At 36.8% G+C, this 18,636-nt stretch overlaps 1 protein-coding gene across 2 annotated transcripts in view; it reads left to right on the top strand.

The window, feature by feature from the left end:
• Positions 1-18,636, top strand: part of GLRA3 (glycine receptor alpha 3) — a 182,319-nt gene that overhangs the window by 130,091 nt on the left and 33,592 nt on the right. For both annotated transcript variants that reach the window (XM_027598924.2, XM_027598923.2), the window contains exons 6-7: positions 5,048-5,185; positions 12,775-12,989. In XM_027598924.2, the coding sequence (XP_027454725.1) occupies positions 5,048-5,185; positions 12,775-12,989 (353 nt within the window). The remainder of the gene's footprint in view (positions 1-5,047; positions 5,186-12,774; positions 12,990-18,636) is intronic.

Genomic DNA, 18,636 nt, shown 5'->3' with positions numbered 1-18,636 from the left:
AGAGGATATGAGGGAAAAACAAGTAATGTGGGGCTGTCTTGGCAAACCAAGATGTGTAATTTTAATATCATCGGTGACTCTCAAACCTCCTTTATCTTTAATCTTAACCTCACTTTCATATATAGGTGTGATTTCAAGTATTTTTAACATATAAGTCAATGTTCAGATTTATGACCATCAACACCTATATCTCCTGCTTGCATCTTAAGCTCAAGGTACCCCAAAATAAGCTCATCATATAGGAACACACACACACACACACACACACACACACACACGTACACACACACCATCCCCTTCCCCCTTCCTCCTTCTCTATTTCTAATTCAAATATTCTAACAGCCTGCTATATGTTATGTAATATTTTAGGTACTGAAAAATATGCCAGTGACTAAAATGGAATAATCTCAGCTTTTATGAAATTTCAGTCCTAGGAGGTTAGGTAGAAAAATACCCCAAACCTTGATGAATATGTACAATGTCAAATAAAGATAAGTTCTATGGGAAAAATGAATAGAAAAAAACTAATGCTGACTGATTGGACGAAAATCATTTTATAAGACAGTCAGAGAAGTATATTTTATATATACTTTTAATTATATCTCATATATATATATATATTATAATATCTCAATATTATATCTCAAATGACATGAGATATAAACTAGACCGTGGCATAGCTCCCTATCAGTGAGTTAGACTTGAAACTTTGAAGTTGTTTCAACTTCTTATTTTTCCTCAAATATATATTTAATAAATCCCCAATTTTGACAAAATGAGCGACTGAAATATTACCTCTGACTTGTATTCTTGATGGACCATTGGAAAAGAATGAGTTTTTTTTTCTTTGCCATCTCAAGAATACAAATTACCCTTTTAAAAAATTTACTGTATGTGATAACACTTAGCATGATATCTACCTTCTTAAATTTTTTTTAAAGCTTTATTTATTTATTTTAGAGAGAGAGAGAGCACACACACAAGCAAGGGGAGGGGCAGAGGGAAAAAAATCTCAAGCCGACTCCCTATAGAGCCTACTTGGACTCAAACCTACCACCCGGAGATCATGACCTGAACAGAAACCAAGAATTGGACGCTTAACTAATGACTGAGCCACCCAGGAGCCCCTACGCTTTAAAATTTTTAAGTATATAATTCATTATTGTTGATTGTAGGTACAACGTTGTACAGCAGATCTCTAGAACTTACTCATCTTGTTTGGCTAAAACTTTATGTCTGTGATTAGTGATTCTCATTTTCCCTTCTCTCCAGCTCCTGACAACTGTTATTCTATTCTTTGATTCTACTGATTTGACTATTTTATATACCTTAAATAATTAAAATCATGCAGTATTTGATATTCTGTGACTAGCTTATTTCACTTAGCATAATGTCCTCAAGGTTTATCCATGTTGTAGCAAAAATTAAAAAGAGAACTACCAAATGATCCAGTAATCCTACTTCTAGGTATTTTTCCAAAAGAATTAAAATCAGGATCTCAAAAAAATATTAGCACTACTATGTTTATTGCAGTACTAGTCACAATAACCGAAATGTAGAAACAATCTAAATATCCACTGACGGATGAATGGATAAAGAAAACGTGGTAAAAACATACAATGGAATACTACTCAGCTTTTAAAAAAACTCTGCAATATGCAAAAAAACCTGTACTCTCTGAAAGGTTAGTTGCAATGTGGAATTGGAAACCCCATCAACACATTCTTCATACTTTTGTAAATTAAAATCCATTTGTCTATCTTGCACTTTGAATGGATATTTTGCCTATGCATAATTTTTTAACATCATGCTTCGGTCATTTGGGAAATGTTACTTTAGAGAGCTATTTAGATCTTCCAAACACTGATACCTGTCATTGTACAATACTGAAAGGTCACTTTTGTTAATATCACCATTAAGCTCATCAAAAAATCATTACATATTGGGCAAACAATTTTTCTCAAAATTCTAATTTTGACTTAAAAGTTCAAAACCTATCATTGATGACAAATACTCTCAGTTGTTTTCCTCAATATGCTAGCCTCATTTCCTTTATTTTTGAGAAAATGGTCTGCCATATGTAATAACCATAGTTTACCAGTCTTTTTTTTTCAAGAAAAAGTGTTTCACAAAAAAAAACCCACAAACTTGATTTAACTTGCAAGTCAATCACCCCAGTTCTCTTCCTGAAAAGAATCAGCATAATACAGTATGCAGTAGAGGCACTTTATATGTGCCTTTTAACACAGAGAATATTAAAAGGACATTTATATAAGGGTTAAAATTTAATAAAATTATAATCGTTACTGCTTCATCCAGGGTCGTGGATATTCTTTAAAATTGGCATTGTTATTCCTGCACTACAGGATATGTCAGTAAAGAATACAATAACCACCCACACAGTTTGTGGCCACTGTCTGTAATTATGCTAAAGCACTTGAAGTTTTACACTTCTATTGTTTTTTCACCATCTGGGCTAACATCAACACGATGAAAAAGGCAAATGTCTTATTATGATTATGAAAGTAGTTTGCACCTTGCGAATCTCATGAGTGGATCTTGCTACTGTCTCTGAAACCGAATCTTTGTCATGTCACTCCCCTGCTCAGAAGATTCCAATCGTTCATCATTGCCCACAGGGAATTTTGCAAAATCGAAGTTTTCAACCTGGAATTTAAAATTCACACAATCTTACCTTAATGTATCTTTTCATTCCTCATGTTCCTTCATGCACTCTGGCTCTAGACAAATGAAGCTATTTCTATTCCTATTATAAACCCGGGGAGTCTGCAGTTTCTTTCAACTACTTACACTGTTCTCTTTGCCTGAGTACCTTATCTTTTCTCACACTCTTTATATGAAGCCACTGTCTTGCTTCAAGGTCCAGTTCAAATGAGGTCTAGCTGGATATCATACATCCTTCTTCGGAATGCACATAGCACTTTGGACCCCTCCTATGCTACTAATTTTCTACCCTGTAATAACAGTTCTTGGGCCCTGCGCCTAGCAGGATGATTTACATACAGTTGGTACCAAATACATCCTTAAGAAACAAATGTTTGGTTGCATTGAGTCATTTGTTTACATGTTTCCCTGCAGTTACCATATGAGATTGTTGGTTGAAATTAGGGTTAATATCTTTGTTTCCTGAATAAACTATTTCTTGTTGTGAAAGTGATTACTGTACAAGGCAGTTCAACTCACCACCTTGATCTCATTAGCCAATCTGTTCTCCTTCACATCCTCAGACTTGTATAAAGATCTGCCAACTGAAAGCACTGCTAAAACACTTTGAATTGTGTAAAACAGTATTGATTTTTTTAAGTTACATTTGAAAGTTTACTGAGACAAAATTAACATTTAGTTGTTTTTGTTGACCATCCAAGTAAATTACTCAGAACAAAAGAATGACCCCCTATATATGCCAACTCATTATTTTCTTTCTGGTTTCAAACAACTATTTTAGGGACCATAAGGAAGTAGCATAGTTTGATTAGGAGTTTCCCATGCCTAAATTACTTTCTGTGGATGATTATTTAGCACGAGGAAGCTAAATATACTGCCTATAATGGCATTAGAGACTAAAGCTTGTCCTTGAGGGAGTCTCAGGGAGCTCATTTCTTTTTACAGAAGACCCCCCCCAAAAAAGCAAAACAAAACAAAACAAAACCCTTTAGAATATAAAAACAAAATGAAGTTTCTCTATTGGTCTGTCTAAATTGGGATGCAATTTCACATATCTTGTCTTCCTTACACATTGCTCTGTCCAGCCAAATCTGCTCCACACCAGCTCTTTCTAGACACTAAACAGCCTCTTTCCTACTATACCAGCTTGCCTCCAGGATAACTTGTTTGGGACAATTTCCCTTGCTTGCTGCTTATGAATCTAGAGCTTCAGCTTCCTTTATCTGCCCACTTGACTTAGTCGAAAAGCCAGATCAAGTGTTTTCTCTCTCGCTCTACCTCCATGGTAGTTGTACATTGTAACAATAGTCTTGCCCCTCAAGTTCCATTCACTTTTGACTCCCACTCGGCCGCAGACTTTAAGTGTATATTTCAATAACTTCTCATTCAGAGGAAGAAAAGAAAAGGTGAAATCCTGCTTTTCTTAGATACCTCTCCTGTATAAATATTAATTTTCCATTTACTAAAAGATGCTGACTTCTCTTTTTTTTTAAGATTTTATTTATTTGACAGAGAGAGACACAGCGAGGAGGGAACACAAGCAGGGGGAGTGGGAGAGGGAGAAGCAGGCTTCCTGCTGAGCAGGGAACCCGATGCGTGCGGGCCTCGATCCCAGGACCCTGAGAGCATGACCTCAGCCGAAGGCAGACACCTAATGACTGAGCCACCCAGGTGCCCTTAGATGTTGACTTCTTATCACAAAATATGTTAGCTAATTCTATCCTGAATTCACTGATAGTATGTGCAAGAGTTTCCTCCTCCACAAACTGTTCCACATGGATTTTTCTTTGTACTCTGATTTTCTCTGAATAGCTGACATTTCTATTTAAAATATCGGTTTGTTCATTTTGGGATTTGGAACATAGAGGCAGATGCTGTTAACTAAAATAGTTAATGATGAAATCAAGACAGATAACAGCCTTGGTACTTTCCCTCACAGATATTGTAGTTCAGGTCTTTTCCTAACCAGTAACAATTTCAGTTTTTGTTGAAAGAGCCCTGAATAATTTGAGAGAAGGTGAGGGGCTATCTAATGGAGTGGAACCAAAATGAATTGTTGAACTAATCCAGGAGTGCCCATTCCAAGGAAAGAATGTATATGCATGTCCTTTGAAGTTTCTATATGCCATGTCATGCTTTTTATTAACCTATTACATTTTCTTACATTATTTGATGAGTATTCCATGTGAATAAACTTCAGTAGACTTTGATGAGGTGGAATCGTGCAATGCATAACTCAAACTGTTGAGTTAAGATGACCTTCTTCATCCCACCCTATGTGAAATGTACAAGCTTTTTAAAAAAATTTGATTTCTTTGAATGCCCTTTTATGCTATTAATATTTTTATTATGTTTTACCTAGTTGGGTACACAATGAATGATCTCATTTTTGAATGGCAAGATGAGGCACCTGTACAAGTGGCCGAAGGACTCACTTTGCCCCAGTTTCTGCTGAAAGAAGAGAAAGATTTACGGTACTGCACTAAACATTACAACACAGGTAGGGGTCAAGCATTCTTTATTATACTTATGACTTCTGTTTTTATGATATTCAGTGTTTCTTAATTATAGTGGTAGGTTAATTATTTTAACTATTTATAGCTTAGTGTTTTTCATAGTCATAGAGCAGAAAATGAATGCATATGAAATTTATGAATACCTGGACTCAATGCATATTGTGATATAATTGATTTGTATAGGATCAAAGAAATGCTTGGTATTCAATTACATTTTTTTTTTTGCCAAAAGCCCATAGTTACATACTAATGATGCTTCCAAAAAAGTTCCTTTAATTTCTATGTGAGCAATAAAATGTACTTTTTAGCTCTTCTTGGGCAATATACATTGTGTTTGATAACAAAATCAAAGAAATTGCTTTTTTTTAAGGCTTCATTTGCCTAAACCTCTCTTTGGCTACAATTTCATGCATTTCAAGTTATTGTTATTTAAGTACCTACTACTCACACTGACACGGTAGCTTTTGCCTTTGAGACTAGATATAAGATATTGTTGTCAAGGACTGATAGACTTAACGTGATATTTGCACATTCATGGGATCTGTTCACTTCTCTCAACCAGCACAGGCTATTCTCATAATATCTATTCTCACTGACTAAACTGTTCCTACAAATTCTGTTAAACCACCCACAAATGAGTCATCACTTCAATGTGGTTAGTCCACAGCCTCCCACTAGCATCAACTGCTGCTCGTATTATTTCCTTACAGTAACTATGATTCCTCTTTGGCTCATCATTTTCCAGGACTGTGACCTGACCTTTCACTATGCCAAGTCTTTAATCTCTTTTACCTCTTTAATCATTTCACACTATCTGGTGAAAAAGTCACTGCCATTTTCTTAACCCGGAGGTGAGGTTGATATTTAATTTGATGGGTAGTTCAAGGTTAACATCTCAACACAAAGATAAAGGGCAAGCAGGTCAATACCAATGTCCTTGCTCCACTCTCTAGAGGCAGTTACAATGACAAGCAAATTTTAGAGAGATGCTAAGAGGCCTCTAGAAGTGGTTTAAGTTGGTGGACTGGCTTCCTAGGGCTGCTGCAACAAAGTACCACAGACTTGGTGGTATCCCTTGCCCATCTCCCCGAGACACTCTTCTCCCTCGTCCCCTTACCCTGTAATTTGGCCACAGTGGTTGGTTTTCTTACATATGCCACACTGATTCCTGCTTCAGGGCCTTTGTACTTGTTCATCTTGTAACTAAAGATTTTTTTTTTTTTTAAGATTTTATTTATTTGACAGAGAGAGAGACACAGCGAGAGAGGGAACACAAGCAGGGGGAGTGGGAGAGGGAGAAGCAGGCTTCCCACGGAGCAGGGAGCCCGATGCGGGGCTCGATCCCAGGACCCTGGGATAATGACCTGAGCTGAAGGCAGATGCTTAACAACTGAGCCACCCAGCCACCCTAAAGAATTTTTTAAAACAACTCTATTGAGATTTAATTTAGGTACTATAAAATTCACTTGTTTAAGGAATACAGCTCAATGATTTTTAGTATATTTACAGAGGTGTGCAAAAACCACCACCATATTTTATCTCCTGAATAAAAAAAAAAATAGCTTTATATCCATTAGCAGTCTCTCCATCCAGCAACTCCAGACAATCACTAATCAACTTTCTGTCTCTATAGCTTTATATTTTTGGGATGCTTTATATAAATGGAATCACATGTGGTCTTTGTGATAGTCTTCTTTCAATGAGAGGAATGTTTTTGAGATTCCTCCCTCTGGTAGCATATTTCGATACTTCGTTCCTTTTATTGCCAAATAGTACTCTATTGTATGGATATACCTCATTTTGTTTATTCATTCGTCAGTTGCTAGACATTTGGGGTATTTCCAACTTTGGACCACTTATGAACGCTCACGTGCAAGTTTTGGGGTGGATATATGTCATATCTCTTGGGTATAGAATTGGGAGTGGAAAGCTGGATCATATGCTGTATCTATGCCACCAAACTATTTTTCAAAGTAACCACACCTTTTTACAGTCCTTCCAGCAGTGAATGAGGATTCCAGCTTCTCCACATCCTAACCAACCCTTGTCTTTGTCCGTCTTCTTTAATATGGCCATTTTAGGGAGTGAAGTACTATCTCATTGTGGTTTTGATTTGCATTTCCCTAATGCGTAAGGATGAGCATCTTTTCATGTGCTTATTGATATTTGCCTATCTTCTTTGTTGTTGTTATTGTTTTTAAAGATTTTATTTATTTATTCGACAGAGAGAGAGAGAGAGAGAGACAGCAAGAGAGGGAACACAAGCAGGGGGAGTGGGAGAGGGAGAAGCAGGCTTCCCGCGGAGCGGGGAGCCTGATGCAGGGCTCGATCCCACGACCCTGGGATCATGACCTGAGCCGAAGGCAGCCGATTAACGCCTGAGCTACCCAGGCGCCCCTGCCTATCTTCTTTGGAAAAAGATGTTTATTCGATTCCCTTGCCCATTTTCTAAGTCAGTTATTTCTCTTATTGTTGATTTACATATGCTTTTCCACAGTTGGTATGTTGTCTTTTCACTTTCTTAATGATGTTAATTGAAGCACAAAAACTTTTAATTTTGAGTAAGCCCAACTGATCACTTTTTTTTTCTTTTGTTACTTGTGATTTTGGTATCATATTTAAAAAAAATTGTTGCCTAACCTAAGGTCATAAAGATGTACTCCTATGCCTTCTAAGAATTTTTAGTTTAGCATTTAAATGTAGGTCTATGATCCATTTTCAATAGTATGAGATAGGGTAGAAGTTCATTCTTTTGCATGTGAATACCAAGTTTGCCCTGTACCATCAATTGAGGAGACCATTATTTCCTTATAGAATAGCCTTAGTTCTTTGTTGAAAATCAGCTGACCATAAATCATTATTTCTGGACTTCCAATTCCATTCCACTGATCTGCATATCTATACTTATGACATTATCCTATTTTGTTGTTATTTATAGCAAGTCTTGAAATGGGGAAATGTGAGTCCACCAAATTTGTTCATTTTACCCTGAAGGCTATATTGGTTATTCTAGGTCTCCTGAATTTCCATAATAATTTTAGGATTAGCTTGTACATTTCTGCATGAAAGCCAGTTGAAATTTTGATAGAGATTGCAATGAATTTGTAAAGCAACATGGGAAGTATTCTGATCTAGCCATATTTAGTCTTCTAATTAATGACTACAGAATGATTTTCCATTTTGTTCCAATTTTTTAATTTTGTTCAGCTGTGTTTTGTATTTTTTTGTGTAGAAGCCTTACACTTTTGTTAAATTTATTTATAAGGATTTTATTTTATTTGGTTCTATCATAAATGGAATTGTTTGCTCAATTATTTTGATTATTGCTAGTGTATAGAAACACGGTTGATTTTTGTATACCGATAGTGTATCCTATAACTTTGCTGAACCCAGCAGTTCAACTAGATTTTTAGTGAATTCTCTAGGATTTTCTTTATGCAAGGTAATATCTTCTCCTTATAGAGATAGTTTGGCTACTTCCTTCTCAATCTAAATACCTTTTCCTTAATTGTTGCCCTAATTATCCTGGCTGGAACCTCTCAGTACAATGTTTAATGGATGTGGCAAGAGAAAACATTCTTGCCTTGTTCCAGAATTTAGTAAGAGAGCATTCAGCTTTTCACCATTAAGTATGGTATCAGCTATAAGTTCTTCATAAATGCCCTTTATCAAGTTGAGGAAATTATCTTCTGTTTCTAGTTTGTTGAGTGTGTTTGTAATGAAAGACTATTGGATTTTTGACAGTTTTACTTCTATTGAGATGATCATATAATTTTTGTTTTTGTTCTATTTATATAGTGTGTTACATTGACTTGTATTACATTAAGCCAAACTGGCTTGCATTCCATGATAAATTCTGGTTGGTTATGATGTATAACTCTTTCCATATGTTGCTGGATTCAGTTTGCTAGTATTTTTCTGGGGATTTTACGTTTATATTCACAAGAGACATTGTCTATATACTTTTTTTCCTGTAATGTCTTTGTCTGGTTTTACTATCAGGGTAATACTGAGCTAATTGAATGAGTTAGGAATTATTCCTTGCTGTCTAGTTCCTGGAAGATTTTAGAAGATGGATTGTTATTAATTCTTCTTTAGATGTTTAACAGAGGTTTTCCCTCGTGCGAAGTTTTCCCTCGTGCGAAGTTTTAAGATTACTAATTTAACCTCTTTACTTTTTATAAGTCTATTCAGATTTTCTATTTCTTCTTGAATGAGTTTCAGTAATATGTGTCATTCTATATATTTGTCCATTTCATCTAAGACATTCCACTTGTTGGTATACAGTTATTCATAATACTTCTTTATTATCCTTTAATTTCTCCAAATAGTAATGTCCCCTCTTTCATACCTGATTTTAATAATTTGATTCTCCTTTCTTTTTTGCATCATCCATCTGAGCCAGGATACTTCTTTCTTAAAGGTTTTATTTATTTATTTTAGGGAGAGGCACAGAGAAAGAGAGCACACAAGCGGGGGGTGGGGGGGGAGGGACAGGGAAAGAGAGGGAGAGAATCTCAAGGAGACTCTGTGCTGAGCTGGGACTGGACTTGGGGCTGGATCTCATGACCCTGAGATCATGACCTGAGCCAAAACCGAGAGTCCGAAGCTTGACCAACAGAGCCACCCAGGCGCCCCACAGCCAGGATACTTTTAATTGCAAATCGTGGACAACCAAAAATAAGTAGCTCGAATGCTATAAAATTGTCATCTGGTCCCCATTTTCATATTGGATTATTTGTCCTTTTATCAGTGAATTGTAATATGGTTTATATTGTCTCTGGTATTTTTTTTTTTGAAGGAGAATTGAGACTAGAATGCAGATTTTTTAAATTTGTAACTAGAATATGAATCAATAAATCAAAATAAATTGTGAATCACCTGAAAGAAATAAACTTTAAGTCTGAAAAGTAAAATATATAATTAAATAAATTAAAATAAAGTAAAATGACAGTTAAAATATAAACGTGCTTGAAGAAGTTCCAGTCTTGTTGTACCTGTGTTACCATGTCAGAACTTGTGTCACTTGCTCATTTTTCTCTCTAGAGCCACACATACACATATGCTATATATTTATGTATATAAATGTATATACAATATATCATTATTTTTCCTCCCAGTGATAGTTATGAAAACACTCTTTATAAGGCACAAGAAGAATTTTTTTTTTTGAGAATTGCATGAACCTTACAGAATGTAGTCAAAGTACCCAAAAGGTTAGTAATTATTACTAATTTCATCATGAGATTGCTTGGATAATTTATTTTTTTATTTTTTTGAAGATTTACGTATTTATTTATATGAGAGAGAGCACACACACACATGCCCATGAGCCAGCTACAGCGGGAGGTTGGAGGGGGTGTAGGGGTAGAGCGAGAGGCAGTGAGACTCTTAAGCAGACTCCACTCTGAGTGCAGAACCTGATGGAGGGGGGCTTAATCCCATGACCCTGAGGGCATGACCTGAGCTGAAACCAAGACTTGGATGCTCAACCGACTGTGCCACCCAGGTGTGCTGGGAATAGCCAGCAATCCCTGGACCGATGGATGAAAGATTACTCCAGACTTTTCTGTGAAAGAGAGGAGAAGGCAAGGGGGGTCAACGTTCAGAGACAAAGACCCTTTGCTCTTCTTTGCTCCCACTTTTATTGGTCCTTCAGGATAATCATAAATCTTTATCACCGTTTCTCAAGCATGTAAAGTGTGACAAGGGGTCTTACTGGAACTAGGAAGATCTGTTGACGGGAAAGATACGATATGCTAATCTGCGTGTTCAACAAGTTCTGCTAAACATAGCCTAAGGGACAATGCATACATCTCTTAGATCACAGGGCGGCTGTTTGGTCTAAGAAAGCTTCAGGAAAAGCCACTCCCCACTACATTCCTATGGCAGAGTGGTCACGCAGGCCTTGGCATTCCAAAGGCCTACGCCCTTCTCCAAAACCTTCCCTTGCCCTCAGTGGCCTCCGTGTTACCTTTTAGCAAGCCAGGTATTAGGAATGATTTCATGCTCTATATTAACCCCAACACAGGTGCCTGAGATTACTTGGATAGTTTAACAGTGATATCATGAAAATAGTTCAGTTATTCTTGCCCTATTTCATTTCATTATTTAAAAAATTTTGTATTTTAATAGAATCTTAAAAATCTAAAGTATATTCATATATTTTAAGAATTTTTAGGCATTCTGTATGTAGTTGATAAATTGATAAAAGGATCATAGATAGCTTGCATGTATGTTTCTGATCCCTAAACACTTAAGAGTAGAATCCAACTTTCCCAGAGTTTCTGAAACTTTGTTAGGAATTTTAAACCCTGGAATCTCATCCATCCCTTTATCCAGTGACTGTGCCCATGAATCACAGTAGCAGGTGGCTCAAGCCACAAGTCTGGAAGTTTTGCACTGAAACCTATCTAAAAATACAGTAGCAAGTTTCCTGGATGTGCTCTTTGATTCTCTTTCACAATTGGATCAGAGAATGTCACCTAAAAAAAAGATCAGCATGTTAATTCACTGACCTTATTTTTCCTAACATAGTTAGAATAAGGAGAGAATAAAACCAAGATTTTGGTTGTTCAGATAAACAATTATTTTAAGGAGAAATACCATGGTCATGGTAGTAGGGAGTATAACCAGAGGATAAGCAGAGATATCAACAAAATGGTTAATTAAGACATAATTTATTCCTCTATTAATTACTTACCATAATAGAGACACAGGGCATGAATATATAGAACACATATATCTCAGGTTTTTTATTAGTAAGTGCGTTTTTAAATTATGTTCAAATTTATTGATAGAGAATAACATATTTTGCTCTTTTCTGCATTAATAGTTTCCAAATTATTAATGCATAAATTAACTTACATAAATTACGTTTAAGGAATTATTCATCTTCAGTTGAATTTATCCTTTAGCACTTACTTTAAAGCAAATGTAAAGGCCTCTGAAACAAATAACACCAGGCTCTCAATAAGTGCTAAAAAGTACCGGACAGAATCAATGAGTAAGGAAGGTCTTTATATAGTAGATAGGCATTTCTCCTGTCTGTCTCAGAAACAGTTGCTGGAATCAAGTGAAATGATATATCTTTGAGTACTTTCAAAGTATGAAATGCTAACCAAATGTGAAGTAATAAATTTTTGTTTTAATTTATTTATTTGTCAGAAAGAGAAAGAGAGAGAGAGGGAACACAAGCAGGGGGAGTGGGAGAGGGAGAAGCAGACTCCCCGCCGAGCAGGGAGCCCAATGCGGGGCTCGATCCCAGGACCCTGGGATCATGACCTGAGCTGAAGGCAGAGCCTTAACCGACTGAGCCACCCAGGCGTCCCCAAATGTGAAGTAATAAGATGACATACTATTTCCTGGAAAGCGTACTCTCGTGTTGCTTCCAGATGCCAGCAGAAAAATAGGAAAAATATTTTTCAGAAACCATTTTGCATATGTGATTTAGGATCCCTTTACATTGTAATGGAAAATTTTAGAACAAAATATGGGGGGAAAAATGTGACAATTGATGTCATCACAAAGACCTATTTTTACCAATTGCTGCATTTATTTTACAACCAATTAGGAAAATTTACGTGTATAGAAGTGCGATTCCATCTTGAACGACAAATGGGATACTACCTGATCCAGATGTACATTCCCAGTCTCCTGATCGTTATTCTATCCTGGGTTTCATTCTGGATCAATATGGATGCTGCACCAGCAAGGGTAGCCTTGGGAATAACTACTGTGCTGACTATGACCACACAGAGCTCAGGATCACGAGCTTCCTTACCAAAGGTAAGTGCACTAAAGGGACATGCACATATATTTGCAAAAATATTTATAGATATATAATATTTTTACAGAGAAAATTCACATATATGTAATTATCAACTTTTGTCATATTGTATGGATGCACTATAGTAATATACTTACTATTAGGACTAACACAATAACGAACATTTATATGATGAATGTTATTTATATTCATGAATATATATGTGTGTGTGTATAGCTTTACATATATTTTTCATTTTTTCCTTAGTATCAATTCTTAGAACTGGAGTCACTACACTGATGGCTGCATGTTTTGATATGTACTGCCAAATATCCCTCCAGAGAAATTTACAGCAGTTACACTCCCACAAGTATTGTATGAGGGTGTCCATAGTACTGTATATAGCACTTATTATTTTTGTGTTTGTTTTTCTTCCCCCTTTTGGCTTTTAAGTTGCCATAGGTCAATAAAAAGGAAAAGTTATCTAATATCATGATTTTAGTCCATGCGGATCTGCCAGAATTAAAATAAACTGTTCTCCTATGAGGTTTGTAAAAAGCCCCGATATTTCTTTTTACAACATATGCTGAAATAAAACATAGGAAACTCTTTTAATCCATTTAGCAAATAGCAATAGAAAATTATTTTCCTCTCCTAAATGACTTCTAAAAAAAATTTCTACTATCCAAATTAAGTAATCCTGTCTAGCTTCCAACAAACTTCACTACTACTTTCATTATAATGATGTAGATATAGTAAAATTATATTAACTTTTCTTGTGCATTTGATGCTATCTACCTGTAATGCCAAGCAAATTATAAATCTATTATCATGGCTTCCCTAACTCTTACCATGAATTGCATTGTATGATCCAATTTATTAGATTAAAATACCTAAATAAATAAAAGTTGATGGCAGGACATTTTATCCCTAAAAAAGTTACTTCAAATAGGAAGACTTGATCTTTAACGATGCTCACACTGCCTAGATAAAATTTAATGGCTGTCTTACAAAATAAGGTCTACTTTTATTAATACTTAATTGAATTTTCAAAATGATCCATATCAACTAGTGTTTTATAAAATATTGTTCAAGTGAAAATTACAGATCTGCTTATAAGATTAAACTAATAAGTCTCAATGCCTATTTATATATGTATAAATGTCTCAAGGACTCTCAGTAATAGTTGAAGTCCCATAGTCAATTTGTAAAGGAAATTGCCAGTTTACTCATTGATTTTCCTCAAATGCTAAACAGAAATGAAAGCTCATTCTTCTGTAAGTTGTCAACAAAAGAAAAGAACAAAATGCTCCATTTCAGAAAGCTACAGCTCCTATGAGACACAGTATAAAGACATTTGAATACAAACATTAAGGCAGAATTGGGAGAGCATGGAGGTCAAAGTAGAGGAAGCAGAAATAAAGAAAGCAACAAATTAAAAGAAAAAAAACAAAAACAAGATGAAGACACAAGTTTTTGTTTTTGTTTTTTAAAGGAAAGAAAATCATTTTCTTAAGACATAGGAAAAATTTTTTAAAAATCTTTAATTTCACTGTGATCTCAGGGAAGGAATAAATTTTCAACCATGAGCTCAATTATATACATAAATGCCCACAAAACCTCTACATCTCTCAGATCGTAGAGACAATGACCTCTGGAAATGTGATAAGAGATTTATTTCCGACCCACAAAAATAACTGATTAACAAAATAGTATCTTAAGAGAGAGTGACAATATCATTTTAGGTTTTTTTTAAAGATTTTTTATTTATTCATTTGAGAGAGAGAGAAAGAGAGAGAGACAGAGACAGAGACATCATAAGCAGGGGGAGAGGCAGAGAGAGAGGGAGAAGTAAACTCCGCACTGAGCTGGGAGACCAATGTGGGACTCGATCCCAGGACCTGGAGATCATGACCTGAGCCAGAGGCAGATGCCTAATCATCCGAGTCAGGTTTTGTGTTAGTTAGGGAATGGGAGGTTGAGCATGTTCAGCTACCTACGTTAGAATTCGGGAAGGTGGACACTGAAGACCCAGGATAAACAACAAGAATTAATTTATTGGAAAGGATAATTCCAAAAGGTAGAAAATCTCTTGAAAAATGCAATTCTGATTCTGTGATTTGGGGGGGCTAGAAAGGCAAGAGGCGAGGACCCACACTTGCCTTTGGGAACAGATGGCTAAATCACACACCTTAAGACCTGATATATTCTCAACCTCACAAAGGAACCCTTGGATGCCTAAAAGTCTTGCCACTGAAATATCCACCATTCTCTTACTGACAAAATCTAAGAAGTAGGAAAACAAAATTAAATTCAGGAAACCAATAGAGGATTATCAGACAGAGAAGGAAGAAACAATAAAGCATTAATTTAATATAATTGCTTAGTATTTTGTCTAGGCTGTGTGCCAATACATCTCCTGCAGGATACAAAGGGGTTTGGAAATCAGTCAAGTAAGACTCAAGGTAGACAATCTCAAAGGATATACCTTAGCCAGCACCTTGAGAACTACAGAGCTCAGATTCCTCTCTGATATTTCTTGTTGCATTGTCCTCTACAGTGTCATAATAAATCAAGCATGTAATGGCCCAAAGCAAGAAGATTCCTTGATTCATTTCTTGGAATATGGAGCTATTTGGTGTTTCTGTGGTGCCTGCATTAGGTGACCAGAAGTGGGTGACAAGACATTCTATTGCCAGCAATTTTTCTAAGTTGTATAATGTTAGAGACACCCCCTAACACTGTGCTTGGAGAAGAATGAGTGAGAAAAAATGGTGATGATCATGGAGCCATGTCAGTGGAGGGTTTTTATAAACCTTGATAAAGATGAGGTTTATTTTGAGTGGATTTTGGAAGGATTTTAATGAGAAGAGTAATCATTCTGACTTTTATTTGAAGATCAGATAGAAGGTGGGTGGGGGAGATGTGGAAGCATAGAAACTGCCAAGCAAACTATTGTAGTCTAGAGCAGATGATGGTCTGGCTAGATTCGTAGCAGTAAAGGTGGAGAGTAGGAGATGGATTTAGAAAGAGGTGGGTGTTTTAAAGAAAATGCATTTGGAAGTGAAAAAGACAGGATTTGCTCATGAACTGGACCTTGAGGAGTAAGAGAAAAGCAGGAGTCGATGGCAGCATTCAGGTAACCGGGCAAGTAGTGGTAATAGTTAATTAATGAGGAAGATTGGGGGAGGTAACTAACCTATGGTTGAACATGTTAACTTTGAGATGTTTATAAGACAGCCACATGGGATTGTCAAAAAGTCAGAACCTGGGGCGCCTGGGTGGCTCAGTCGCTTAAGTGGCTGCCTTCGGCTTAGGTTACGAGCCCAGGGTCCTGGGATCGAACCCTGCATCGGGCTCCCTGCCAGCGAGAGCCTGCTTCTCCCTCTCCCTCTGTCTGCCGCTCTGCCTACTTGTGCTCTCTTTGTCTCTCTGTCAAATAAATAAATAAAATCTTAAAAAAAAAAAGTCAAAACTTCCAAAGTTCTGACAGGGGACACTCAGGCCTCAGATTTCAGGGAGTAAAACTATAGATGGATAAGGAAGCAGAACAGAGATGGTTTTTCTGAGAACGAAAGAAAGCCGAGAAAGAAGGGAAAAGAAGATGTTATCTGTGGTTGGCCCTCCTCCTCCAGTTGGAAATGGACCTGAATATTCAAAGTCTTCTCTCTCCTTCCTTTTCCCACAGCCATCTCCCACACCACCCCTCCCCACACACAGAATAGGTTAGACAGTTGAATTAAAGGCAAGACCCATTCACTTTAAACCTTTACTCTCAAACTCTTGAGATCTCAACATTCTGTGATTTTTATTTTTATTTTTTTTAGATATGGAAAAGCAATCCTCCCTGGGAGACTTAGGTTTAATCAGGGGTGAAAGAGAGGATAATAATAGTCATTTAATAATTTTTGACTATACATTTGATTTATACTAATACCTAGTTAAAAATCTTGACATTGAATTATATTTTTTATTAAGTATAGAAATGGGTCAGAATACTGAAAATCAGTAGAAGGAATAAAATGTAATTTTAATTTGAAAGCTATGGGTTCTAGTAAGGCTCCACACTAAGGAACTCTGGGAAGATCTCAGTTATGCAGCATTATGATATATACTTTTCCTTTCCTTTCCCAAAGAGCAGTTATTTCTTATTGGAGACCTACTCTGTTCGTTCTCTTTCACAGGGATCAGCTAAGGTGCAGCTTTTTGTTTTTTAAGGTCCAGCTTTTTACATGTTTTTTGTTTCATATCATCTGCTGAAGTACACAAATATCACCATGTGCACACTAGTTTAGTCTTTTAAAAATGAGTTTCAAATCTATTGTCATACCAGAGATCTTAGAACATAATATATTACACAGACATATGTGTGTGCACACCCCCCCCCCCACACCCAGACACAAGCTTGGCAGGGGCCAGAGAATCTCTAGATTCCAAGGTCATCCAAACCCTAGCTCTTTTTCTTGTTGTTGTTAAGATTGATTGGTTGATTGACTGATTGACTGATTTATTTGAGAGAAAGAGCAGGTGTGCGCCTGAGCTGGGGGCCGGGGGTGGGGTGGGAAGGGGAGCAGAGGCAGGGGGACAAGCAGATGCCATGCTGAGCACGGAGCCCGATGTGGGTCTCAATCTTACAACCCTGCGATCATGACCTGAGCTGCAACCAAGAGTCAGGTGCTTAGTGGACTGAGCCACCCAGGTGCCCCCAAACCCTAGGTCTTAACACAATAGAGTCTCGGGGCCCAGGATTGTTTCAGCATAGTTAGGTTGTACTTATTCTGCATAGCAAATAATCCCAAGTCTCAATGGTTTACCACATTTATTTTTGCTCACAGACCTGTGAGTTGCCTGACTCTTCCAGGTTTGTCTGAGACTGGCTGATTTGGATGGGCTTAGATCTAGGCTGTGGAGTAGGAGCACATCTGTTCTCCGTGTCTCCCACTGTGGAACTGTAGGTACAGTAGCATACTCTTTTCATGGAGGAGTGCAGGAAAATAGGAAGGCAAACAGAAGCATGCAATGCTTTTGCTCAGAATTGGCACACAGTCACTTTGGTTATTTTCTAAGTCTTCCCAAGTCTTACAGCCAAACCCAAAGCCAAGGGGGTGGGGGGAGTGTACTCCACTCACAGGGTAGCTTTGGAGTGGAAAGGAGAAACAAAGGACCATCAACAAATAATCTTATCTACCTCAGGGACAATGATTTGTTAAAACTTCCTGTCTCTGTTCCTAGACCAGACTTTGTCATATTAGTAAAAACTCAAGAAAACAAGAGAAGAAGAAGGAATGGAGAGAGGAAAGATGGAGGGATTCCTGGAAAGTCCTATGTGAATGTCTCCTACTCTGCCCCCACCACTATGGCCATCTCATTTGGAGCAGAGCTGCTAAATGTTAGAAAATAAGAAACACTTGAAATTTCAAATGTGGATAATCAATTAAATATTTCACAGAAGCTCAGAAGCCTGTAGCCTATGAATATCTCAAATTCTGCACGAAAAGCTGTTTATCTTTAATAATTTCTTTTAACTTTTTTCCCCCGTTCAGTTTGTCTGGGAAACCCATCGAGTAGATTTTTGAAAGAACAAAAGATCTTTTACATATTTCTCTCCTCATGTAACTAAATCAGTACATGAGTAAATACCATGCAGATATTTAAAGATAAGAGCTT

Source organism: Zalophus californianus, chromosome 2 (assembly GCF_009762305.2).
Source record: "Zalophus californianus isolate mZalCal1 chromosome 2, mZalCal1.pri.v2, whole genome shotgun sequence".
NCBI classification, from domain to species: Eukaryota; Metazoa; Chordata; class Mammalia; order Carnivora; family Otariidae; genus Zalophus; species Zalophus californianus.
The sequence above is the reverse complement of the archived record's forward strand: the minus strand, read 5'-3'. Positions and strand labels throughout refer to the sequence as shown.